Source organism: Thamnophis sirtalis, unplaced genomic scaffold, assembly GCF_051295495.1.
Source record: "Thamnophis sirtalis isolate CommonGarterSnake01/CBP01778 unplaced genomic scaffold, rThaSir2_p1.2 scaffold_14, whole genome shotgun sequence".
NCBI lineage: Eukaryota > Metazoa > Chordata > Lepidosauria > Squamata > Natricidae > Thamnophis > Thamnophis sirtalis.
The window spans coordinates 7239947-7266139 of NW_028261394.1; the positions used below are offsets into that span (position 1 = coordinate 7239947).

General features: G+C 44.0%; 1 protein-coding gene across 1 annotated transcript; it reads right to left on the bottom strand.

Annotated features, from left to right (window-relative positions):
• Nucleotides 1–2555: 2555 nt before the first annotated feature.
• DAGLB (diacylglycerol lipase beta) lies at nt 2556–25611 on the bottom strand. The gene is made up of 16 exons (XM_087729203.1): nt 25445–25611; nt 23317–23441; nt 21519–21670; nt 18770–18944; nt 17034–17292; nt 16806–16928; nt 15382–15509; nt 13274–13400; nt 11510–11593; nt 10176–10253; nt 8244–8324; nt 7190–7317; nt 5916–5984; nt 5309–5381; nt 4013–4266; nt 2556–3424 (listed from the first exon to the last, which is right to left on the bottom strand). Exons 2-16 carry the CDS (start codon nt 23409–23411, stop codon nt 3241–3243), a joined length of 2010 nt encoding a protein of 669 aa, XP_087585329.1. The 5' UTR covers nt 23412–23441; nt 25445–25611; the 3' UTR covers nt 2556–3240.
• Between the last annotated feature and the right edge of the window lie 582 nt (nt 25612–26193).

Genomic DNA, 26193 nt, shown 5'->3' on the forward strand with positions numbered 1-26193 from the left:
GCCGTTGGAAGTTACACGGGCACTGAAAAAGTGACTTATGACCATTTTTTTCCTGGCAACTGCAACAAATCTCCATGATCAAAAGGATCAAAATTCAGACACTTGGTAACTGACTCCTATTTATGACGGTTGCAGTTATCCGGGATGCCGTGATTCCCTTTTGCGACATTCTGACAAGCAAAGTCAATGGGGAAGCCACATCCACTTATCAATTGTGTTACTAACTTCCTGTACTTTTCGGAGTATAAGATACACTCCCCCCCCCAAAAAAAAGAGGATGGAAATGTTGGTGCATCTTATACACTGAATACAAGCCATTTTTGGCCTCTGGAAACCCCACCCTGTGTGTCCCATTTTTGCAAAAATGGGGCACGCAGAGGGTTTGGGAGGCCTGCAGAGTGCTCCTGGGGGCCAAGGAGAGCAAAAACTTTTTTTCCCCTGTACCTCTTCAAAATCTTGGTGTGTCTGATACTCCGGTGCATCTTATAGTCCAAAAAATACAGTAGCGACAGCAGTTTTTCACTTAACTGTGGCAAGAAAGGTCATAAGATTTTTTTTGGGGGGGGGGGGGATTAACAGTTTTAGCCATACGTTTGGGCTCAATTGTAGTCATATATCAAGGACTACCCATATGCTGGTATTTTCTTTATAAGATTGTGGTGAAATGCATAGCTTTATCACTGCTTCTCAACTCCTTAGCAACTCTTTAAGATGTTTGGACTTCAACTCCCAGAATTCTCCAGGGCTGGCTAGGGAATTCTGGGAGTTGAAGTCCACCCAGTCAAGAAACACCGGTCTAACCAATATGGAAAGCAACTCTTGCGACATTACCTGTGCAACTTCTCATGTCAGCAGTGTCTGACACCCTGCCATGACTCCTCCTGTTTATGACAATGAAAGGAGAAAACGCATCAAACTGATTTGGTGGGAACTTATTTTTAATTGGGGGAGGGGGGGGATATCGGGATGTTATCTATAGATGAAGCTTAGGCCAACAGCCTTCCTCGCTAGAGACCACTTCCATAATTTTGTGCATTTGCCGCACACAACAGGGAATAATGTCCAGAATGCCACTTTTTATCTATTCTTCCAACAGTCGCTTTTATGCAGAAACACTTTTCATGGAACCCAAAAATAACAGCAAGCTTTAGGAAGCCGACTGTAGATAGCAATAGCATTTAGATACCGTTTCCAGCCCTCTCTAAGGGGTTTACAGAGTCAGCCTCTCTTGCCCCCAACAATCTGGGTCCTCATTTTACCCACCTCGGAAGGATGGAAGGCTGAGTCTACCTTGAGCCTGGTGAGATTCGAACTGCCGAATTGCAGCTAGCAGTCATCTGAAGTAGCCTGCAGTACTGCTCTCTAAGCACTCGGCTCAGTGATATTTGGCCCTTTTTGGGGGGAGGGGGAGACCCCTCTTTCGTGAGACCCTTTAAAATTTCCCAATGCAAACCGAGCCCATAAAATTCTTGCATAGCATGAATAATGGTAGATAAAGCTGATTTTAAAAAAAACTAGTCAGTTTCACATTAGCTTAAGCCTAATCCACATGTTAGCTTAATGGAAAACAATGCCATGTTAGGCACCAGATATTAATATGTGCAAGAGAATGCCTAATTTTTTTCAAATCTTAACTCTGGAATTCTGTCTTGGCCTTCAAGGTGGTCCTTGATTTAACATCCATTTGTTTCGCAACCAAAGTTACATTGAAAAAAAACCAATTAAAACTGGTCCCTGCACTTCACCATCACAGCATTCCCACAATCATGTCATCAAAAATTTGGGTGCTTGGCAACTGTCATGTTAACTTAGGACAGCAGCATCCTGGTCTTATGGAGATCCCCACTTGTGATCTTCCCAACTGCCTTCCAAATTCACTTTAACGTCCGCATGATTGGCTTAAACTGCAGAGATTCACTTAACAACCGTGGCAATGGAAAGAGAAAGATTTCGAAATTGGGCACAACTCAGTTGCCTTGCTTAGCAACAAGAGATTCTGATTTCAATTGTGGTCGTACGTGCCTGTTAACTTCTTATTTGCTGAGATTAGACTGAGATTAAAAAGGAAAGCCAAATTCAAATTTAGTTGGCTTCCAGATCAGAAATACATGTTTTTAACAGCACGCCCATTCCTGGACTGGCATAATTTTTCCAGGAAGCGAATACGTTAAAAATTAGCCCATTTCCCTCCTCCTACAAGATCTATCCAAAAACATCACTTGAAAACCACCATTCGGAGAGCAATTCGTTTGGAAGAATCCTCTAAATCAGTGTTTCTCAACCTTGGCAACTTGAAGATGTCCGGACTTCAATTCCCAGAATTCCCCAGCCAGCATTCGCTGGCTGGGGAATTCTGGGAGTTGAAGTCCGGACATCTTCAAATTGCCAAGGTTGAGAAACACTGCTCTAAATCAACTTGATCTGGATTTGTTCCTTGGACAATCACACCAAACTTTCCATCAGCTCTATAGATTTTTTTCTCTCAAAAAAATCTTTTAATACAGAGCATAAAAGGACTTTTCTGGTTTGTGCTTTGACACGAGCCGAAGAACGTGGCTTTTTAAATTGTCTATCATTAATTGCACATTCAGCAGTGTTAAAAAGAACTGTAAACAAAAGCAGATGTTATTGCACAGATACCCAAGAATAAAGAGTTCCGTCAAGTGGAAAGCATCTAAAACGCTCATTTCTTTCAAGACTAAAGAAAACCAAGAGATTTCTGATCATCAGCAGGAACGTAACCATCATCAAGTCCGTATCCAAAATAGGCAAAGTCTTGGAAGTTAATTTTCACCCAACATTCCTAATTTACTTACACATTTACAAGTCCCTCGTAATCCCTGCCGTCAGGGGTCACCATGCCACAAGGAATTGGTTTGACGACACGAAATGTGCTTAGAAAAAACATGTAGACGTATCTAAAGGATCTTCAGGAGCACATCAACCATCGCTTTCCATCCGTTGGGGTCTTCTCCATCACCACAGTCCCTGGGCAGGTGTGACCTATTAAAACTTCCGTGAAATCATACCTTTCAACACAAATCATACTCCGTCCATTACAAGCAGTCCAGATGACGTTACCCGAAATCCTTAAGGTGGTCGGACCTCCACAAACATCTGAAGATCTTCCTCTGGTTTCTGCTTTTAGACCCAACGCAGCTGAACTGCTAAAGGCTGTCCTTGTGAACACCTGGGACACGGTCAGGTTGTGCTTTGTCCATCTCTGCCAGGATACAACATTCAGAAAGCTTCGCCTTGGGATCGACACGAAACGCAAGATGTATCCGTTTGGACCAAGCTCTGGAGAGCTCGGAGGACTATATCTGGCCAATGATCGGTGAGCATCTTGGGGCTGATTAAAATACTACCAAAGGCAGTTTCTCGCGACCAGCTGGCTGAATACTTGACTTCAGAAGAGAACCAACTGCAAGAGAAGAGAATGTCGAAGCTGGATTGGAAGTCTATGATTCTGTGCCTTATTTACATACTTTTAGTTCCCCCACAGGTATAATTAGTAAGTCATCATGTTCTAGATATTATTAATACTTGGGGCCAATGGACAATTTTGTTGGAGGGAGCAAGGGAGGAGCCCAGAACAGGCTGAACAAGCAACGGATCCAAAACACCTCTGCATGTTCAAAAGGATAAAGGTAAAGGTTCCCCTCACACATATGTGCTACTCGTTCCCGACTCTAGGGGGCGGTGCTCATCTCCGTTTCTAAGCCAAAGAGCCAGTGCTGTCCGAAGACGTCTCCGTGGTCATGTGGCCGGCATGACTCAACGCCAAAGGCACACGGAACACTGTTCCCTTCCCACCAAAGGTGGTCCCTATTTTTCTACTTGCACTTTTACGTGCTTTCGAACTGCTAGGTTGGCAGAAGCTGGGACAAGTAACGGGAGCTCACTCCGTTACGCGGCGCTAGGGATTCGAACCCCCGACCTTTCTGATCGACAAGCTCAGCGTCTTAGCCACCCCCATCCTGGCTTACGAACCCATAAACAATCCACTTACCCTTTCGTGCTGTTTTCTTCAACGATGTGGATGACTTTCCCAGGGAGAAACAAGTGGGGGTACTGAGGACTGGACCCTAATGGGGAACCGTCGTCCAAGCTAGTGTACATCGGCGACTGCTGGGCCATCAGGCTCTCTTCGGCGAGGAGAGGTTGGGTCAACGCATCTTGGTTCCTGCCATCCAGTTCTGTTGGGAAGTTATCAGGTTTCCCTCCAAAAACCTCGTACCAGCATCCATGTAAGAGAATCTGGTACTGGATGTTGCAACGAACGAAAGACAACAAAAGGAATAGAGAAGGAAATTTGTGGAATTGATTTTATTTGGATCAGATTGAGGTGAACTGTTCTGACTGAGGCTTCCCAAGAGCATGAAGCAAACTCCCTTTTATTATTTAAAAAAAACCCTTTTATTAATTGATTGTGAATTCTGCTCATTCACACCCAGCAAAGTCTTTCGAGGGAGGATTTATAGTCACAGACCTTATCTGGCTTGGAGAGCTGCCAGGACGATATCTTCAAAACTTGGTAAGGAGTCTCAGAGAGTCACAAACCAATTAAGTGAACAAATCGTCTCCTGCAAACTCCACTCCCCTTTCGCTTCTCTTTTATTCCCTCTGGGAGGGGCCATTCATCGTCCACCTGTGTCCTTTTGTTTTTATTTTGTTATAGTAGACCAGATAAGAGAAACAGCAGAAGAGGCTGACAGCAGTAGCTACTCTCCTATTACTTCTCCCCACCCCCACCCCCATACATCTTGGCCACTAAAGAAGAACCCCAACCAATAAAGAAATAAGTCTAAATTGGGAACATCGTATAATTGATCAAGGAATATAATTATACTGAGCACATTAAGGTTAGAAGTCGGAAGATACAAATTCTGTATGTGTAATTGTATTATTACTGTGACCAGTGTGTGGAAAATAGGTTAACCCATTATACTGTCCCCAAAAAATGTTGGTTGTTAAGAGAAAACTGCAAATAAAACATTAAAAAAAAAAAGAAACCCCAAAATGCTGGGGGGTTTTTTCTTCTTCAAAAGGCCACTTGGCTGTGTTTTTCCTCGAAGACATTTCACTTCTCATCCCAAGAAGCTTCTTCGCTTCTTCAGAACCGAAGAAGCTTCTTGGAGGAGAAGCGAAACGTCTTCCAAGTCAAGTTGTCTTTTGGAGAGAGAGAAAAAAAACAAAACACCACCATGCTGACTGAGAATCTCCACAGGCATAAAGTAGGGAGCAGAAAAAAGTTAAAAGCCACCTTAATTTTTCATCCTAAAATAATTGATTTATTTATTTTTACCTTGGGTTTGTTACAGTTGGCAACGATTCGAATGATCCTCCTTTTCAGGTCTTCCAAATTGAGCATGCTTAACCTGTGTTGGGTACAACAACGGAAAGAAGCAAAGATCAAAATTCAAGGCCTGGCTGTTGTGGTTCCCCGGCGGCGTGCGGAGCTGGTAGCAGATTCGGACAGTGAGGAGGTTGGGGAGGAACACGGGCCAGTCCTGGGATCTGGGGAAGGCTCGGACGAGGGCTCTGCGCCGGTGGCAGAGAGGGGGCCAGGCCCGTCTGACAGTTTTCAGCTGCCTTCAGAGTCAGACATCAGTGAGGCAGAAGAACTGTGTGAGCCTGTTCCCAGTGCGCGCATGCGCAGAGCTCCCAGAAGGCAAGAACAACTAAGACAAAAAGGGCGACTCAGGAGTAAGGCTTGGAGATGATTGGCCCCTCCCATAAGACGTAAAGGAGGAGCAAAGGGACACGAGTCTTTTGCAGGAAGCAATTTTGTTCGTTTTGGTCGGTTTAAACTCTGAAGCTCCGTTTTGACTCTGTGCTCCGTTTTTGCCTTGCAACACTAATAGGCAATGCAGCATTTCAAGGGAGATTCAAGGCATGTTGTGCACTCTTACCTGGGAACAATGTCCTTTCCCACAATGACTGACACAATAAACTGCTTTGTGTAGTCCGCAAGGGATTTGCTTCAAAGAGAAGAAATCGGAAAGAAAGGAAGCACAATTAGGGCAGCCGATGATTGATATTCACGACCAGCATTAATAAAGCAATACTCATTAATACAGTATTAATAAAGGCAGGTGTTTATTTAACATACACCGCTAGTCCTCGACTTAACAACAGTTCATTTAGTGGCCGTCCGAAATTACCACGGCCCTTGAAAAGAGCGACTTACGACTATTCGTCCCCCTTAACGACCGTTGCAGCATCACGTGATCAAAATCCAGACGCTTGGCAACTGACTCACATTTACGCTGACTCTGTAAACCGCTTAGAGAGGGTTGTGAAGCAGTATGTAAGTTTAAGTGTGATTGCTATTGCCTTGCCTTCTTTCCTTCCTTCCTTCCTTCCTTCTTCCTTCCTTCTTCCTTCCTTCCTTCCTTCCTTCCTACCTACCATCCTTCCTTCCTTCCTTCCTTCCTTCCTTCCTACCTACCTACCTACCTACCTTCCATCCATCCTTCTTTCCTTCCTTCCTTCCTTAATGCAGTATTGCAGGCTAACTCTGCCCACAGCCAGCAGTTCGATCCTGACCGGCTCAAGGTTGACTCAGCCTTCCGTCCTTCTGAGATTGGTAAAATGAGGACCAAGATTGTTGAGGGCAAACGGCTGACTCTGTAAACTGCTTAGAGAGGGCTGTAAAAGCACTGTGAAGAGGTATATAAGTCTAAAGTGCTATTGCTGATGCTTTTGTTCTATCTATCTATCTATCTATCTATCTATCTATCTATCTATCTATCTATCTATCTATCTATCATCTATCCATCCATCCATCTATCTCTGAGCCATAGTGGCGCAGTGGTTAGAATGCAGTACTGCAGGACGCAGGATGACTCTGCTCACTGCCAGGAGTTCGATTCTAACCAGCTCAAGATTGACTCAGCCTTCCATCCTTCCAAAGTCGGTAAAACGAGGACCCAGATTGTTGGAGGCAAGAGGCTGACTCTGTAAACCGCTTAGAGAGGGCTGTAAAGCGGTATATAAGTCTTAAGATGGGGCCGAAAGACCGTTACCGGGAAGCAAATTGACTCAACCAGCGACGACCACATGACCTCCAGGAAGATCCAGGGGCGAATCCCAGCTCCACCTGGCGCCCTGATCTATGCCCTCACAGATCTGCTGATCCCCACCCCCCTCACCCCATGAAAAGAAGCAACGGGATATAACATACCTCAATAAGCCACCAGGCGGAGAAAAAGCGTAACATCTCATGTTGGGAAAGGAGTTTCTGAGCATGATAGCTAGGATGGAGGCAATGCCTCCTCCTAAGCTGTGGCCAGCGACGACCAGTTTATATTCCTAGGGAGAGAGAGAACAAGCGAAAGAAAAAGGCAGGAAGCCCAATGGGAAGCAGAGCCAACTGGGTGTTGGGGCCTGTCGACTGCCCCCCCTTCCCCCCAAACAGCTGAATCAGAGGAGCAGGAGGAGGCGTGGGAGTCAGGGCCAGCATTAAGGCAACCTGAGAGCTCGGAGGGAGAAGAGGGAATGGAGCTGGCAGAGAGAGAGAGGCAGAGAGAGAGAGAGGCAGAGAGAGAGAGAGAGGGAGGGAGGGAGAGAGAGAGAGAGGGAGGGGGGCAGAGAAAGGGAGGGAGGGAGGGAGGGAGGGAGGGAGGGAGGGAGGGAGAGAGAGAGAGAGGCAGAGGCAGAGCCTGGGCTGTCCGTCAGCCCTCAGATAGAGAGTCCACAGCTCCCAGGTCTGGAGGTGGCTGATGAGGAAGAGGAGGAACAGCTGGGTCCAGTGCCTGATGCGTGGATTTGAAGAAGGCAGAGGAGAGGAGAGCAGTGGAAATCTATGGGCCGGTCCTTGGGATGGAAGAGCCACCACTGCTAGCAAAGCCCCACCCTAGCTCTGGGGATAAAAGGCAGGGGGCGGAGATGAATAGGTGTGCAGAAGACAGAGGGGAGAGGAGAGCAGTGGAAATCTATGGGCCGGTCCTCAGGACGGAAGAGCCACCGCTGCTAGCAAAGCCCCACCCTAGCTCTGGGGAGAAAAGGCAGAGGGTGGAGATGAATAGATGTGGCAGACAACTATTCATCTTCCAGACGGACAGACTTGCTAGCCTGCGGTGAGGGAGAAACTTTTTGCCAAAGCTGTCGGCGCTCTTACTAACAAAGGAACAGTTGATTTAAAAACAGAGGGTTTTGTTGTCTTTTTGGGGAACTGGGTCAGAAGACTCGGCTGCCGCATCAGGGAGGCAGAACAGAGTCCAAAGGGCACAACTTACGGGTGCGATGGTGAGCGCCTGGTTCAAAATCCCATCGTTGATCAGCCTTCTATAAATATTATTGGCAGCCTGGGTTATCCCCTAGAAGGGAAAACGGAAAGGAGTTAGCAGCACCGGTGAAGGCTTCGCTCGGAGCTACAGATGCGTTTTCCATGCACAACAAAAGAATCAGAATTTCAGTCGCTAAGCAAGGCAGGTGCTTTGGAGAATAGCTTGACCCCCTCTTCTTTGCGGCAGCCCCTGAGATATTGGAACGCTGCTATCATGTCTCCCCTAGCCCTTCTTTTCATCAAACTAGACCTACCCAGTTCCTGCAACAGTTCTTCATATGTTTTAGTCTCCAGTCCCCTAATCCTCTTGGTTGCTCTTCTCTGGACACTTTTCTACAGAGGAGCACTGGAGCATGACACTCGTCAAAGAAGCATAACTGAGAGCTTCATCAAACCTTTCAGTGTTTTGACCACGTTAATATTCTGCGTCATTGATTTGCTCTTATAAAGATTACTGGTGGGCTTAAAAGGTTTCTTTACAAAAAAGTTTTTTATTTTTTTATTTCTCATACACATACACAATAAATGGAGGAATTTAAGATTGTTATGTAAATAACACCCGGATTGTTGTTGGGGGCAATATGCTGACTCTGTAAACCGCTTAGAGCGGGCTGAAAGCCCTATGAAGCGGTATATAAGTCTAACTGCTATTGCTATTGCTAAATACAGAACTGAGTTTGGTCGAATGCCGTCCTGGATTGAAGACGAAATATGTAAACATAACAATGGAAAGCAGGAACGGAGAGAGGAGTAGAGGGAAAGGTAGAGAGAAGAGAGGGAAGGAGAGGGAAAGAAGAAAGGGAAAAGGAGAGGAAGAAATAGAGGGGAAGTAACAGTAGGAGAGTGTTTTTTTATTTCTCATTCACAAAAATACTATCATAACTATTATTAATAATATGTGTTTTGATATTTGTAACAGTTCCTTCCTCCTCCTAAAATTAAAAATATAACCGAGATGGCTTTCCTGCCATCCCATACGCCCATCTTGTTTTACTTCTTCGTCCCTCCCCTTTTCTCCTTCCCTCTCTCCTTCTCTACTTTCTTCTTTCCTCCTCTCCTTCCCCTTCTCTTTTTCCCCTTCCTCTCCCCCACTCCTCTCCTCTTCTTCCCTTTCCGACCCACTCTCCTACTGTTACTTCCCCTCCATTTCTTCCTCTTTTTTTCCCTTTCTTCTTTCCCTCTCCTTTCTTCTCTCTACCTTTTCCCTCTACTACTCTCTCCGTTCCTGCTTTCCATTGTTATGTTTACATATTTCGTCTTCAATCCGGTGTATTTTCGGGACGGCATTTCGACCAAACTCAGTTCTGTATTTAGCAATAGCAATAGGAGTTAGACTTGTATACCGCTTCATAGGGCTTTCAGCCCTCTCTAAGCGGTTTACAGAGTCAGCATATTGCCCCCAAGAACAATCCGGGTGTTATTTACATAACAATCTTAAATTGGAAGCCTCTCTAGGAGGCTTCTAGAGTGCTCCTGGGGGGGGGGGCAAAAGCGAGCAAAAAACGGGCCCGTTTTTTGTCAAAACAAAAGATCATGGATAGCCTTTAGGGGGCTTATAGAATGCTCCTGGGGTGGGGGGAAACTGAGGGAAAAATTGCCTGTTTCCCCCTCATTTCTGCCCTCCCCAGCCCCCAGGAGCACTCTGGAAGCCTCCTAAAGGCTATGAACGGCCATTTTGGTGAAGGGGGGAAGGTTTCAGGAGGCAAAAAATGCTGTCTTCAGTGTATAAGATGCACCCAGATTTTCAGCCTTTTTTTTTTGAGGGGGAAAGGTGCGTCTTATACTCCGAAAAATACGGTATATCAAACAACAGCAGGCAACTAGCCAAGCGGCCTTACTGTTGACTATCAAACCAATAACAGCGCTAAAAATATTTACCAACCTTATGCACCAGACCATTTTCTAGGACATCTTCGAGAGTTAAGCTTTCACAATCGGCTGAAAGGTCCGTTAGGACATCCTGAGTGCCAAAAAACAACAACAAAAATACAAAACAGGTCACGAATTTTCTTTTGCCTGTCAGACAGACAGACAGACAAGATTATTGGCGCAGGATGATTGTGGTTGGGAAAAAACGCTAAAGCAACATATTGATTTAAAGCCATAAATACTTTTTTCAACACGCTGTTGAAAATTGATTTTTTTATAAGTTATAGCTGATAACCTGGCGTTGCCCGGGTATTTATTCATAGGGGGAAAATGTCCGGACCAAACGTAATTTCTAATGTTGGGTTTTCCCCCTTACTAGAGGGAGCCCCCTTGTGGAGAACTGTGGAGCTTTTACCATGGCAACTCCACTGCGCTGCACGGTAGAAGCCATTTTACAGCACAACGGGCTGTATCTTAACAGAACACACACCCCGAGGGGTTTGAGGGTGTCTTACCCCCACAGTATTTTTTCCCATCTATGTATCAAGTTTAGACGCTTGAAGTGTTCCATGGACAAAGACAGGCATTTACATACATACATACATACATACATACATACATACATACATACATACATACATACATGTATTGCATTTGTGCTGATAAATAAATGAAGGGAGACTAGTATAGATCTATTTCAAGCAATTTAGCTCTCATCAGCTAGCCATACCCTTACTGGGATTCGAACCTGGGCTGTTTTTACATGTTAGGCATTTGTATTAGCCTTTAAGCCACAAGCTCTCCTCCCTTATCAGCTGAGCCAAGGAAATGATGGGAGCAGTATGCTTCCTCCCATATTTGGGCATACCAGGTGCTTTGACATAACACTATATATATATTATTATATATAGAAAAACAAATAATATATATTATATATATATATATAATAATATATATTATTGTCGCAGCTGATAGGAGCGGAATATCCTGACTGACTTGATCTAAATTTGATCTAATCACTTTCTGTGTTCACGGTATATACCAGCCAAACTTTAAAAAGATTCCATAAGCGAAAGCTTATTCCAATATAATAGCAATAGCAATAGCAGTAGACTTATATACCGCTTCATAGGCCTTTCAGGCCTCTCTAAGCGGTTTACAGAGAGTTAGCATATTGCCCCCAACAATCTGGGTCCTCATTTTACCCACCTCGGAAGGATGGAAGGCTGAGTCAACCCTGAGCCGGTGAGATTTGAACCGCTGACCTGCTGATCTAGCAGTAGCCTGCAGTGCTGCATTTAACCACTGCGCCACCTTGACCACAAGAGCCATGCACGGAGAGATTACCTCACATGATAAAGTTCCTCTCACAGCTACCACGATGGCTTCTTTTTGGTGATCCAAGGCCACGAAGAAAGGGATCTCAAAAATCTGAAAGCACAAGCAGCGGAAACAGAAGGATCCTTTTTCAGGCTGGGCTGTCTTGAGGGAGATCACCTGACAACGGTTATCCCTGCCTAGGTGGGATGGGAGCTGCTGAGGGAAGTTTTATTTGTAGCTGGGCGTTGAATTGTGAGGTCGTTGGCGCTCTCTCAGCCTGGTTGTTTTCTTGGAGACGTTTCATGACCGAGCTAGGGAACATCATCAGTGCTAGAAGGGAGTGGGGTTGGGGGGGGGCAGAGAAAGAGAAAGAAAGAAAAAAAGAGAGAGGGGGCAGGGAGGGAGAGAGAAAGAGAGAGGGAGGGAGGGAGGGAGGAAGGAAGGAAGGAAGGACTGTGGGGTCCTTAATGCTTGTTTCCACCGTCCAAAGGGCCTCCAGAGCCTGGGGAGGCCGTTTTCACCCTCCCGGAGGCTCGGAAGCACAAAAATGCCCTCCGCCGTGGTGCAGGAGATTGACTAGGCCATGCTCACACCCACACCCACCCAGCAACCAGGCAGAGAACCCCTTGCTGAAAGTTTTTTTATATATCTAAAGTTTTTTTTAATTTTTCCATATTCATAATATACAACCACATGTATATTATTACATAGCCAACATCGTATTGTATTATTAAATGTTTACATCAGGGGTAGTCAACCTTTTCATACCTACCGCCCACTTTTGTATCTCTGTTAGTAGTAAAATTTTCTAACCACCCAACGGTTCCACAGTAAGGGTGATTTATAAAGTAGGGAAGTAACTTTACTTTATAAAACTTATAAAGCAGAGTTACAGCAACCCCCCCACCGCCCACCATGAAAGCTGGAACGCCCACTAGTGGGCGGTAGGGACCAGGTTGACTACCACTGGTTTACATCAATTCATCTTACCATCAACTCCCAAAAACAATTATTGGCTCTTCTGCTCTCCATACAACCATATTTGTACCCTATCCATCACTTTCTTCTCCCTCTCTCCTCCCTCTCCCTACCTTCTTTCTTCCCTCTGTCATCCTTCTCTTCTCTACTTCGCCTCCCTCTCTCCTTCTCCTCTCTCCCCTTTCCACTCCTTCTCTCTCCTCCTCTTCCCCCCCTTGTCCTCTCTCCTATCCCTCTCTCCTTCCTTTATCTCTCTCCTCTACTTCCCACTCCTCATTTCTCTCCTCCTCTTCCCCCCACCCTCTCTCCTCTCCTTCTCTCCTTCCCTTAACCTCTCTCCTCTACTTCCCACTCATTTCTCTCCTCTTCTCCCCTCCTTGCCCTCTCTATCCCTCTCTTCTTCCCTTAACCTCGCTCCTCTACTTCCCACTCCTCATTTCTCTCCTCCTCTCCCCTCCTTGCCCTCTCTCCTATCCCGCTCTCCTTCCCTTACCTCTCTCCTCTACTTCCCATTCTTCATTTCTCTCCTCCTCTTCCCTCCTTGCCCTCTCTTCTATCCCTCTCTTCTTCCTTTACCTCTCTCCTCTACTTCCCCCTCTTCATCATTTACTTGGTGTATTTCAGCCTCTGAGCGAGCTCTATTTTATGTTGATGGTATTTCATAATTCCTTTTCAATATACATCTTTAATTTTAACATATATCTTCCTCCTCCTTTTTAAAAAAAATAGAAGAAAAAAGTATACATATATAGTCACTGAGCTTTTTAACCCTTGCTAAAAGTTTTGAAGCCCAGCTGTGCTTCCCATGCTTACTTTATTGTGAAAGCTGATGTGGATGAAATCTCTGTTCTGCAGACCTGTCATTTGCAGGATGGAGCCAAAGTGCATGTTAAGGTAATCGCTCCCGATGATTTCCGTCTGCGCTGAGTTGTTTCTGCAACTAAGGAATCCAGAAAGAAAGAAAACCGGGGGGGGGGGGGGAACAGTTGAGAATAGCAAGATTTCTGGTACTATTGAAATATACTTTTATCAGGATTCAATTAGTGGGGAGGACAATCTATGCGTATGTTTGTTCTTTTTTCCCCCCCTGAACATTTTTATTTTGTCTAGTTTAGCTTAGTTTGGTACTTGTTCCCTTCTTTATTTTTATTTTTTTACTTCTCTTGGAGTTTGCATTTTAACTTTAGAAATAAAACAAGAAACATATTTCAAAAAAGAGAGCAGTTATACATCCCTTCTTTCTTCCTTTATTTTTTTTACTTATCTTGGAGTCTGCATTTTAACTTTGGAAACAAAACAAAAAACATATTTTAAAAAGGAGAACAGATATATATCCTTTCTTTCCTTCTCTTTCTTTCTTTCTTTCTTTCTTTCTTTCTTTCTTTCTTTCTTTCTTTCTTTCTTTCTATCTTTCTTTCTTTATTACCTTTCTTGGAGTTTGCATTTTAATTTTGGAAACAAAATAAAAGACATATTTAAAAAAAAGAGAACAGTTACATCCCTTCTTTTCTTTTCTTTTTTACTTCTCTTGGAGTTTGTATTTTAACTTTGGAAATAAAACAAAAACATATTTTAAAAGAGAGAACAGATATACCATCCCTCCTTTCTTTCTTTCTTTCTTTCTTTCTTTCTTTCTTTCTTTCCTTCCTCCCTTCCTTCCTTTATTTATTTTTTACCTTTCTTGGAGTTTGCATTTTAACTTTGGAAACAAAACAAAGACATGTTTAAAAAAAAGAGAACAGTTACATCCCTTCTTTTCTTTTTTTTACTTCTCTTGGAGTTTGTATTTTAACTTTAGAAATAAAACAAAAACATATTTTAAAAAAAGAGAACAGATATAAATCCTTTCTTTCTTTCTTTCTTTCTTTCTTTCTTTCTTTCTTTCTTTTCTTGGAGTTTGCATTTTAATTTTGGAAACAAAACAAAAGACATATTTTAAAAAAAGAGAACAGTTACATCCCTTCTTTTCTTTTTTTTACTTCTCTTGGAGTTTGTATTTTAACTTTGGAAATAAAACAAAAAACCACATTTTTTAAAAAAGAGAATGGTTACGTTTCTTCTTGTCACAGTTTTTTAGAATACATTTTTTTTATTTTATTTTTTAGAATGCAGAGAAGTTTTTGCTTCTTACCCAAGAAGCTTCAATCAGAACGAAAGAAGCCTCTTGGATGAGAATCAAAACGTCTTCAAGGGAAAAACCAAGAAAGTCCAGTGGCCTCTTGACAAAAAGCACTGTTGGGATTAGAACAGTGCGAGAAGGTCATTTGTGCTAAGCAGCACAGAAGGATAACTTCAAGGTTTTTAAGGTACAGAACAAATTGCTTTTAAGAAACAACGTGAAATTAAAATTTCAAAAACATTAGATAAAGGTGCCCCTCACACATACATATGTGCTAGTCATTCCCGACTCTAGGGGGCAGTGCTCATCTCCGTTTCAAAGCCGAAGAGCCAGCGCTGTCCGAAGACGCCTCTGTGGTCATGTGGCCGGCATGACTCAACGCCGAAGGCTCACAGAACGCTGCTCCCTTCCCACCAAAGGTGGTTCCTATTTTTCTACTTGCATTTTTACGTGCTTTCGAACTGCTAGGTTGGCAGAAGCTGGGACAAGTCATGGGAGCTCACTCCGTTACGCGGCGCTAGGGATTCGAACCGCCGAACTGCCGACCTTTCTGATCGACAAGCTCAGCCACTGAGGCACCGCGTTCCCTTCAAAAACATTACAATGATTAAAAATAAAAACCAAGATTTGAAACCCTAGAAAAGGTCATTTAGTATTAAGGATTCTGTGAGGCAGAAATTACTTTTCACACACTTAATCCTCTCAGTTTTGCAATTCTCCAACCACCAGATTCTCTCACGTCACACGCAACCTTGTAACATCTGCACACATCCCGCTCTTTAAGAAGGTTAAGTGGACCTACCAGAAGCCTCTGAGCTTGCAGAGACCCGTGAAAGGATTCAGCAGGACATAATAGGGCCAGCCGTACGCAGCCGCTGCGAACTTCATATAATGAGCCGCGTTTTCTAATTCAGCCTCCAAATCGTTTCCCTGGAAAAGAGACGATTTTACGACCTTTTTTTGCGGAGTAATTAAGTAAACACTGCAGCCGTTAAGCAAACCTCACAAGCTTAAGGGGGGAACCCTTTGTTTGTTGTGGCGGGGTTTTCCCATAGCGAACAAGTTAAGTGCCGGATTTCAGAAAAACGGTCATAAAATGAAATCCCGTGACTACGGGATGTTGTAAATGACCGTAAACAGGGCTGGTTGACGGAGTACCTCAGGTTTGGTCAGGTTAAGTGTGGAGAGGCCCGAACTTGTGAGAGAGGCGGCAAACAAAAGTAATAAGTAATAAAATAATAATAAAGTAAAACAAAATAAAAAATAAAATAAAACAAATAAATGAAGTAAAATATAAAATAATAAAGCAATATAAAATAAATAAAATATAAAAATAAGATAAAATAAAGATAAAATAAAATAAGAAATAATAAAGCAATATAAAATAAAATATAAAATAATAAGATAAAATAAATATAAAATAATAAAATAAAATGAATAAAATAAAAAATAAAATTCCAAAATAAAAAATAAATGAAGTAAAATAAGAAATAATAAAGCAATATAAAATGAATAAAATAAAATATAAAATAAGATAAAATAAATATAAAATATAATAAAATAATAAAATAAAATAAAATTTAAAAATCCAAAATAAAATAAATGAAGTAAAATATAAAATAAATGAAATAAATATAAAATAAAAAATAAAATAAAATAAAACAAAATATAAAACAATAAAATAAAATTCCAAAATAAAATAATAAAATAAAAAATAAAATGAAAAATAAAATAAAATAAAATTCCAAAATAAAATAAATAAATGAAGTAAAATATGAAATAATAAAGCTATATAAAATAAATAAAATAATAAAATATAAAATAATAAAATAAAATATGAAATAAAATATGAAATAAAATATAAAATAAAATATAAAATTAATAAAATAATAAAATAAAATGAATAATAAAATAAAATAAAATGAATCAAATAATACAATAAAATGAATCAAATAATAAAATAAAATGAATCAAATGAATCAAATAATAAAATAAAATGAATCAAATAATAAAATAAAATTTAAGAATTTAAAAAAACTGCTTCAAAAAACCTGGGTCCTAAGTAGCCTAAAAGGATGCCTGTTGTGATTTCAAATGGTCGCTAAGTCACCAGTCATAAGTCGGGGACTACCGGTACTTCAGTCGCGCACATCAAACAGGCGGAGGTGTGCAACTACAAAACGGCACTGGCAGCAATCTTCCTTGTAACGGGTGTAACAGACTTACCTCTGGAGGCGATGGGGGCTGAATTAAAACTTCGTCGGGGTCTTTTGAATTTTCAACCTTATCTTGTTGCTGGTGGAGCAGAGTCAGGCCGGCTGCTATGTCGCTCGGCACTAAGTCGGTGTCCTGCAGAAAGAGAGAGAGAGAGGGTGTTTCGACCTAGGCTTCTCCCAGAGTCGCGGAGACGGCATAAAGGCAAAACAACGCACAATACGACTCTCGACCTCTTACCGAGAAGTAGGAACGGAAAAGTTCGGCGATGCTCGTAAAAGCCACGCGGTGATCGTCGTTTTGCATGATGCAGCAACACAACAGACGGATCCTCTTTTCCCAGACTCGTGTGGCCCTCTTCTTGATGTTGAAGAACAGCTGCTCCGACTGGCTGCTTTCCAGATTGCGACTGGCGCAGTCAGCCAGGTAGACCGTCTTCCTCCCGAGAGGGTCAAAGAAAATGAAAACAGCTACCAACGTGAAGATTATGATCGCCCAGCTGACGGGAAGAAGGAGAGGAGAAAGGCCATAAAATCCAAGTCCTTGTTTTGACCGAGGCTTCCCCAGCAGCACGAAGCCGAGTCCTCGTCCCGATAAACCCATTTTATTTAATTGACAGTGAATTCTGCTCATTCACATCCAGCAAAGTCTTTCGAGGGAGGATTTACAGTCACAGACCTTATCTGGCTTGGAGAGCTGCCAGGCCCGATCTCCCGAACTTGACAAGGAGCCTCAGAGAGTCACGAACCAATGAATCGAACTAATGGTCTCCTGCAAACTCCCCTCCCCTTTTGCTCCTCTTTTATTCCCTCTGGGAGGGGCCATTCATCCTCCACCTGTGGCCTTCCTCCCAAGTTGACCCCTGTTCTTTAGCTGCTCCCTTCGTCTGGCAACTCTGCGCATGCGCACACTGGGAACAGGCTCCAGCTGTTCCTCTGCCTCACTGATGTCTGACTCTGAAGGCAGCTGATAACTGGCATACGGCCCTTGCCCCCTCCCTGCCTCCAACAGAGCCCTCATCCGACCCTTCCCCAGACTCCAGGACTGGCCCAGGTTCCTCCCCAACCTCCTCACTGTCCGAATCTTCTGCCAACTCCACTGGCCCCTGGTGGGCCACAAACCCTTTGCTTATTTTTACCATTTGTTTTATTTTTCCTGCTATGCAAATTAAAAACCATTGACTTCTTCTCCGGTGCTGGATTATAAATCTCTGCGGATGGTTAAAACAATGAAAAACACGTACAGGTTGTTTCGCGACAAGGCCCACATCGTAGCATTAACAAAGATATTTTTTAAAATGTTATGGGATTCCCAGAACTCTTAGAACTGTTAACTTACATTTCCATCCAGAAAAAGCTGCCTAGAAATCATTCAAAGATTTGACACCAGAAATGAGAACTGAAACAATTTTTTTTTAATCAACAGTGGGAGCTGGATCGTAACTTTCCTCGACTTTACAACCACAAGGACGAACGGCCTTTCCATTCTGGCCCATGTTCCTCCCCAACCTCCTCACTGTCTGAATCTGCTGCCAGCTTCGCGTGGCATAGGTTCAACCTTCACGGCTCTATACAACTGCAGGAAGGAAGGCAATTCCAGGCCATCTAATCAAGGAGAGCTACCAGGACGATCTCTGCAGAACTCGGCAAGAAGTCTCGGAGAGTCATGAACCAATGAAGCGAACTAACTGTCTCCTGCAAACTCCACTCCCCTTTCGCTCCTCTTTTATTCCCTCTGGGAGGGGCCATTCACCGTCCACCTGTGGCCTTACTCCCAAGTCGACCCCTGTTCTTTAACTGCTCCCTTCGTCTGGCAACTCTGTGCATGCGCACACTGGGAACAGGTGATGGAGAACTTAAGGCCTTCTCTATCTCAAATCTTCACAAAGCAAAGAAAATACACAGTTGCATTTCCAAAAAAGATGAATATCCCTATTCAGACTCGCCGTCCAGCAACAGAAGGCACAACAGACTCACCTGACGATAACGGTTCCAAAAATGGCATCGATCATAGCTCTTTCGCACTTTACTCGCTTGTCGGCTATCCACACCGTTCCAACCACAGCCCAGATCAGCTCCGGGATGTAGAGAGCTAGACGGATGTATAGAAGTTTCGGGAGGGATTTTCGTGGTCCGGGGTTGGAAATGGTTCCTGGAAAACAAGAGTCATTCGATTTAGGGATTAGAAATACGACAGCCGCGTCTGGTTTTATTTTAGACTGAAAACACCTGGGGACCCAAACAGGTGCCCTTCCTATAGATTGATGGATGATGGGCCATTTACAAGTCGTCCTTGATGTCAACTCCTAATGTTGCCAAAATAAGAGAACAGGGGGGAACACATTCCACGCGTACTGTCGGATGAAGCCGGATCTCTGATTACTGCAGCAGGCTTGGGAGGGGTGCACCTCATTGGGAAATGTGATTTATGGCACAGACTGAGAGGAGGGAAGGAACAGGGGTAAGGTTCAGCTGTAACTCAAACAAAGCTTAGATCTGACTGTGAAAAGATATTGCCAAAAATAAATGTTCCTAATAAATGACTAATTTTCCTTTGAAGTTTGGCCCGAGGCTCATTAATCAATTAGGGCATTTTTTGGAAACCTGACATTTGACTTACAACAGTTTCTTTAGAGACTGTTCACAGTCACCACAGCACTGGAGAAAAGTGACTTACGACCACTGCGGCATACCCATGGCCTTACATGATCAAAATTTGGACCCTTGGCAACTGATTCCTATTTATGACGGTTGCAGTATTCTGGGGGTCACGTGTTCTCCTTTTGCGACCTTCTGACCAGCAAAGGGGGAAGCTAGTTCACTTAACCACCATGTTAGCGACTTAACAATAGCAGCAATTCACTTAACAACAGTGGCAAGAAAGTTCATAAAAATGGGGCAAAACTCACTTAGCAATAAAAATCTGGGGCTCAATCGTAAGTCGAGGAATCCCTGTAGTGAGTGTCATATCTTAACTACCACGTTAAAAAAAAAAACCTTTTCCTAGAAGGAAAACTGTTGTGACTCAGCAGATGTCTGCTGTGAGTCTTTTCGGGATACAAGATTCATTATGCAGCTGGGGCTTTTTAGAGGCAGGTTTGGAGATAAAAGGACGGATGCTGCCACGCCCTAGTTGCAGGAGTCAATGTTCCTTCGTGCGTTCCTTGTTTGGTACAACATTGCTTGGTCATCAATCGTGATTTATGGAAGATACACTTGGATAAGTGCTTTGTGTTTCTTGTAACCCTGATTCAAGGCTGCACTTGGAGAAGTGCATTGCTTGTAAGAGTTGTTTTGTATTCTGTTATCTCGTTAGAGACTGTATTTCTGTTATTTTTGGGCTCGAAGCCAGTTGGAACTGAGAACTGATAAAGAAAGTTCCTTTTAAGTTTATTCGTCTTGCCGTCTGTTATCGAGCCGTGAAGCGGGGACAGAACAGAAAACCTTCTAAGATTATAGGCAAAGGCGTTCCTAGATTATACTTTTGTGCTGCAAAATTATAACACACCCATGTGTTTACATTTATAATTACCACTTGGACAGGCTGATCTCTCTATCAAGCAGCTTCTTTTTTTTTTAATTACAGTTTTTTTAATTTTTAATTTAAAACAAATACAACATCCTTCTTTACATGCTATAGAAAGTGTATCAGTTGGTTACAGATAGACTTTTGCGCATCTCTTCCACAGTCAAGAAACATAGTTCATGTTAGCTCGAGCATTTTAACTCAAATATTCATACATGTCACCATCATCATATATCCATTTTCATTTGACTATAATTATTATCTAAAAAAAAAAGATAATGGTAATAATAATTTTTGTTTCTTAAGCAAGATGAGATGTCAGCATGTGGTTATGGACTAAACCTTTGGCATAGTTAAGGATGAAGGATGTTTAAATAACTGTAGTCAACTAAAAGTGGAGGTATAATGATGTCCATATGGTAAACATATGAGTTAAGATATTTGAATTAATATGAATTATGATATGAATTAATTATAATAGGAATTAATGGAAGAGATGCACCAAAACATGTTGTAACCAGCTGATATACTTTATATATATATATATATATATATATATATATATATGTATATATATATATATATATATATACCTGCGTTACCTCTTTTTTTTGGGGGGGGGTGGTTCTTTTGTTTTTTGTTTTGTTCTTTTTGTCTTTTTTCTTTTTTTCTTTTTCTATCAAACAGCTTCTTGTATGACACTTAGTATGACTGATATTCAACATCATCAAAATCACAGTGGCTTTTCTTAATCCATAAGCTAATGAAGAAGGATGTCAGCCTCTGCTTTGCTATCGCTTCGGCTGCCATGAAACGGGGAGGGAGGGCATGGTATTTGGGAGGGGTTACTCATTGTGCTGGAGGAAGGTTCTGGAGTTCACCGGCTGATCGGACTACGCATGCGTGGGTGTTTCCCGCCAGGACTAACGGCACCGACATTCCATCTTTGTGATGCCTTTTGAAGTTATCTCACACCTGACACTTGGAAGAATTATGATTGGACTGGAACTGTGATGCCAAGGGGTGGGGAATGGGCTATTCTATATATCAATTGCTTTCGCGCCTAAATAATCAGACTTCGCTTCGCTATGCCTTTAATCATTCTTAATTAGTAAAAGTACACTTGATTTCCACACATGGAGTCGTGTGGTCTTTCTTTCCTAATTAACTAATGGAGAGGTGCTGACAAAGACAAATTACCTTGCATGCTGGTATATGTAATAGATGACAAGGCAGCTATGATGAGTGCCAAGAGGATGAGGAGGATGAGCAGGTAGTTATTCAGCAGACCTCCTCCAGTACAGTTAAACTGCCCTTTGTGTATGGAATACAAAACCAAAATTCCGATCCACCTGCGGAAAGAAAGGAAGAGGAAAGGAAACGAAAGGAGAAAAAGGAAGGAAGGAAGGAGAAAGGGAAAGGAAAAAGAAAGGAGGGAAGGAAGGAAAGAGGGAGGGAAAGAGAAAGAAAGAAAGCAAAAATGCAAAAAATGCAGAAGGAGGAAAGGAAACGAAACAAAAAGGAAAAAAAAGGAGAAAAGAAAAAGGATGGAAGGAAGAGAAAAAGAAAGAATGCAAGAAAGAAAGAAAAGAGGAAAGGAAAGGAAAAAGGAGAAAAAGGAAGGAAGGAAAGGAAGGAAGGAAAGGGAAAGGAAGGAAGGTGAAAGGAAGGAAAGAAGGAGAAAGGAAAGGAAAAAGAAAGGAGGGAAGGAAGGAAGAAGGGAGAGAAAAAGAAAGAATGCAAGAAAGAAAGAAAGAGGAAAGGAAACAAAAGGAAAAAGGAAAAAATGGAAGGAAGGAAGAGAAGAAACAAAGGAAGAAAGGAAAGAGAAAGGAAAGGAAAAAGAAAGGAAAAAGAAAAGAAAAGAAGAAAAGATTTTATAGCAATAGCAATAGCAGTTAGACTTATATACCGCTTCATAGGGCTTTCAGCCCTCTCTAAGCAGTTTACAGAATCAGCATATCGCCCCCACAGTCTGGGTCCTCATTTCACCCACCTCGGAAGGATGGAAGGCTGAGTCAACCCTGAGCCGGTGAGATTTGAACAGCCGAATTGCAGAACTGCAGTCAGCTGAAGTAGCCTGCAGTGCTGCACTTTAACCACTGCGCCACCTCGGCTCCCTTTATCACGCCAAACATTCTCAGTAGAAGTCTTGTCTTCTCAAAAGACAAAGCTTCTTTCAACTAAGCACAGAACCACAAAGTTTCACCAAAGCACAATGACTCCTAAAGCCTCCTTTGTTGGTGTCTCCACTGGAAGCAGCCACAAAACCAGCCAAGGAATGAGGTCCATCCTGGAAGGGGTTGAGCAAGTCAACCTCCTTTACATTATGCAAAGAGTATTGGCCAAGCCTGAAGAATTCCACTCAGCTTCCTAAGTCTTATTTATTTTATTTAATCGATTTATAGGCCGCCCAATCCCGGAGGACTCCCCGAAGTCTTCGAAGACTACCACTTCCTAGCACACTGGTGACAGCGTCATTATGGATTTGTGGCTGAAATTCTCTTCCTTTTCTCGTCACTAGGGAAACATTTAAAGTGGGCATGAAAGAGAGGAGAGGAAAGGCCAACGTTCAACCACAACCAGGTGCCCATCACAAGAGGGATTTTCTCTTTCCAAATTGGAGACTCCAACCTCTACAGCAGGGGTGTCAAACTCAATTTCATTGAGGGCCGCCTCAGGGCTGTGGTTGACCTCGAGAGGGCCTGGCGGGCATGACACTGAGTGGGGTGTGGCCAACTGGGTGGGCGTGGCCAGCTTGACGCCACTCCCCAAACGGCTGGCATGTTTCCTCTTCACACTGGGTAGACTGGGCTGAAGCCACACTGGGAGTGATCTTTCCTCTTTGCAATGGTAGACCGGATTGCACCACGGGCCGGATCTGACAACATCGCGGGCCAGATGTGGCCCCGTGGGTCTTGAGTTCGACACCCCTGATCTACAGGAACTGAGCTGCCATGTCTAGGAGCAGCCCGACCTCTGAGAGCAGACATCTTACCAGGTTATTCTGATGAACAATTCAAAGGCTCCAGGAAAGACAAAGTCATCACTGCCTATAACCCAACGCCGGCCAAACAACATCAATCCAGGCATAGCGGAAATCGGGCTGCGATTCTTCTACCCCTGTAGGAGAACAAGGAGAGCCGCCATCTCAGACACAACAGCTTTCACAGTTAGCTTGAACTTTTTAACATGTTTGGCCTTCCTAGACTTCCTTCCTGCTCTTCCAAGACTAGATGTCCTTCCAAACTTCTTGAGGACACCATGGGCATCAACCCACGAGGCTTCCATCTCCTTCCTGGCGCGACAGAGGAGCAAAACATGTAAACACTGAGCTAATTTACCTGCTGCTAATTTATGGGGTAAATTATACTAAAAAGCAGAGACATCAACCTGCCAATAAAAGTGCGTATAGTTTTTCCAGTTCCAGTAACAGAACATTTAATTTAACTACATAGTTCTGTGGCCGCTCAGGAAATTGTCAGGCACAGGAAAGGTTTTGTGGTTCCCGGTGTTTTCTTTTCTGTGGGAAACAGAAAACAGGACCAAATGGTTCTTTGAGTGTTTAAGGTTGCCGATCCCTGCTCCAGGGCTTCCTGTCCTCTACCATCCTCTGGAGTCCAATTAAGCTCACGCCGGCTGCTTCAGTGACTCCATCCAGCCACCTCCTTCTCTGCCGTCCCCTTCTTCGTTCCAAGCATGAGGCTCTTCTCCAGGGAGTCCTTCTTCCTTCTCATTAGGTGGCCAAAGTCTTTGAGTTTCCTCTTCAGGATCTGGCCTTCTAAAGAGCAGTCAGGGTGGATCTCCTCTAGGACTGACTGGTTGGATGGCCTTGCAGTCCTTCTTCTTTTGCCCTCCATCGTTCCCAGCATGAGGCTCTTTTCCAGGGAATCCTTCCTTCTCATTAGGTGGCCAAAGTCTTTGCGTTTCCTCTTCAAGATCTGGCCTTCTAAAGAGCAGTCAGGGTTGATCTCCTCAAGGATTGACCGGTTGGATGGCCTTGCAGTCCAAGAGACTCGCAGGAATCTTCTCCAGCACCAGAGTTCAAAGGCCTCCATTCTTTGACGCTCAGCCGTCCTTATGGTCCAACTTTCACAGCCATCCATTGCAACTGGGAACGATTGAGGGCAAAAGAAGAAGGGGACGACAGAGAATGAGGTGGCTGGATGGAGTCACTGAAGCAGCCGGCATGAGCTTAATTGGACTCCAGAGGATGGTAGAGGACAGGAAGGCCTGGAGCACGGATCGGCAACTTTAAACACTCAAAGAATCCGTTTCCCACAGAAAAGAAAACACCAGGAGCCACAAAACTCTTCCCCTGCTGACTATTTCCCGAGCGGCCACAAAAATAGCATAATTAAACATTTTGTTTTCTTCTGAAACTTTTCTTTTCTTGGATTTATCCATGGTTGGTCTACCGGGGATCAAAAAGCTCAATAAATCGTGCGCTGGCGGGTATCACACATTGGCGGTTGTGACGCATATTTTGAGAACAGGGAGCTGCAGCAGAGGGATGAAAGAGCCACATGCAGCTCCAGAGCCGGGGGGGGGGTGTTTGCTGACCCCTGGCCTGGAGGAACGTTGTCTGTGGGGGTCGCGATGGGTCGGACACGACTTCGCAACTAACAACAATTTATGGGGCATGCATCACAGTCAGGCATGCTGGGGGCTGTAACCATGATGCCCACAGATCCTCCCATCACCAATGAAGGTGGTCAAACACGAATCTGGGTCAAGGGTTTAAAATGGCTCTTTGGGGCCAACTTCTGCTTCCCCCACTCCCGTTTGCTGCAGGGCAATTCGTTCTTGGAAGAACAAGCTGCGCCCCTTCTTTAACATGGGGACGCCCCCCAAAGCCCCCTTCAAGCAGTTCCCCCACCTTTGCAAGCTTTTCCTCCCCCCCCCCAAGACCCATCATCCCCATCTCTTTCAACTCATACCCCCCCACCCGCCTGTACCCCATGCCAATCATCTCTCTCCCTGGCAACCCAGAGCTTTGCCCACCCAGGATGGTCCTCTCCCCAGTCCAGGCCCTTGCAACGAGCAGGGACCCTTCCCCAACTCATCGGACCTCCCTGTTTCCAGCCTCCCCCAGCCCCCCCCCCAATCCAGAGCTTGCAACTCACCTGCCCGGCTTTGCAACCTCCGCGCTCCGCTTTGCGAAAGCAGACTCGGCTCGCGCCCCGCGGAGAGTCAGAACGCCGTGACGTCACTCCAGGATCCCCAGGCCGACTGTCCTTTTTTTTTTCCTGCGTTTTGTTGGCCTCTTCCGGAAGCAGCGCATGCGTAGAGCTCTCCTTTGACCTCGGCATACTGGGGGGTTGGAAGGAAGGCGCGTGCGCAGAGCGGAGGACCAAGTGGGAAGGAGCCCTTGGAGCCAAAGAGGTAAGGATCACTCGAGGGAGTTTCAGGCGCGCTGCAGTTGCGGTTTCGTTCGGCTGTCTTGAGACGCCGGCCGGCTGGGGTTGAGTCTCCACGTTAGGAATGCACGAGTTGGGGGCCGGGGGTTCAGGCTGGGCAGCCTCCTTTTTACAAAGGGATTGGACTACAATCCCCATCAGTTCCGGGAAAGGGCTTGCGGAGTTGTTCGTCTGTTAAACTGAGGGGGGGGGGGTGGACTCGGTTCCCCGGGGAATTGCATTGAGAACCCGGTAGTGTAGTGGGAGTAGCGTTTTGATGCGATCCTCTTGGGGGAGCAAAATGATGCTCTTTAACACAGTGTTTCTCAACCTTGGCGACTTTCAGTCCTGTGGACTTCAACTCCCAGAATTCCCCCAGCCAGCTATGCTGGCTGGGGGAATTCTGGGAGTTGAAGTCCACAGGACTGAAAGTCGCCAAGGTTGAGAAACACTGCTTTAACACGCTTTAACCCAAA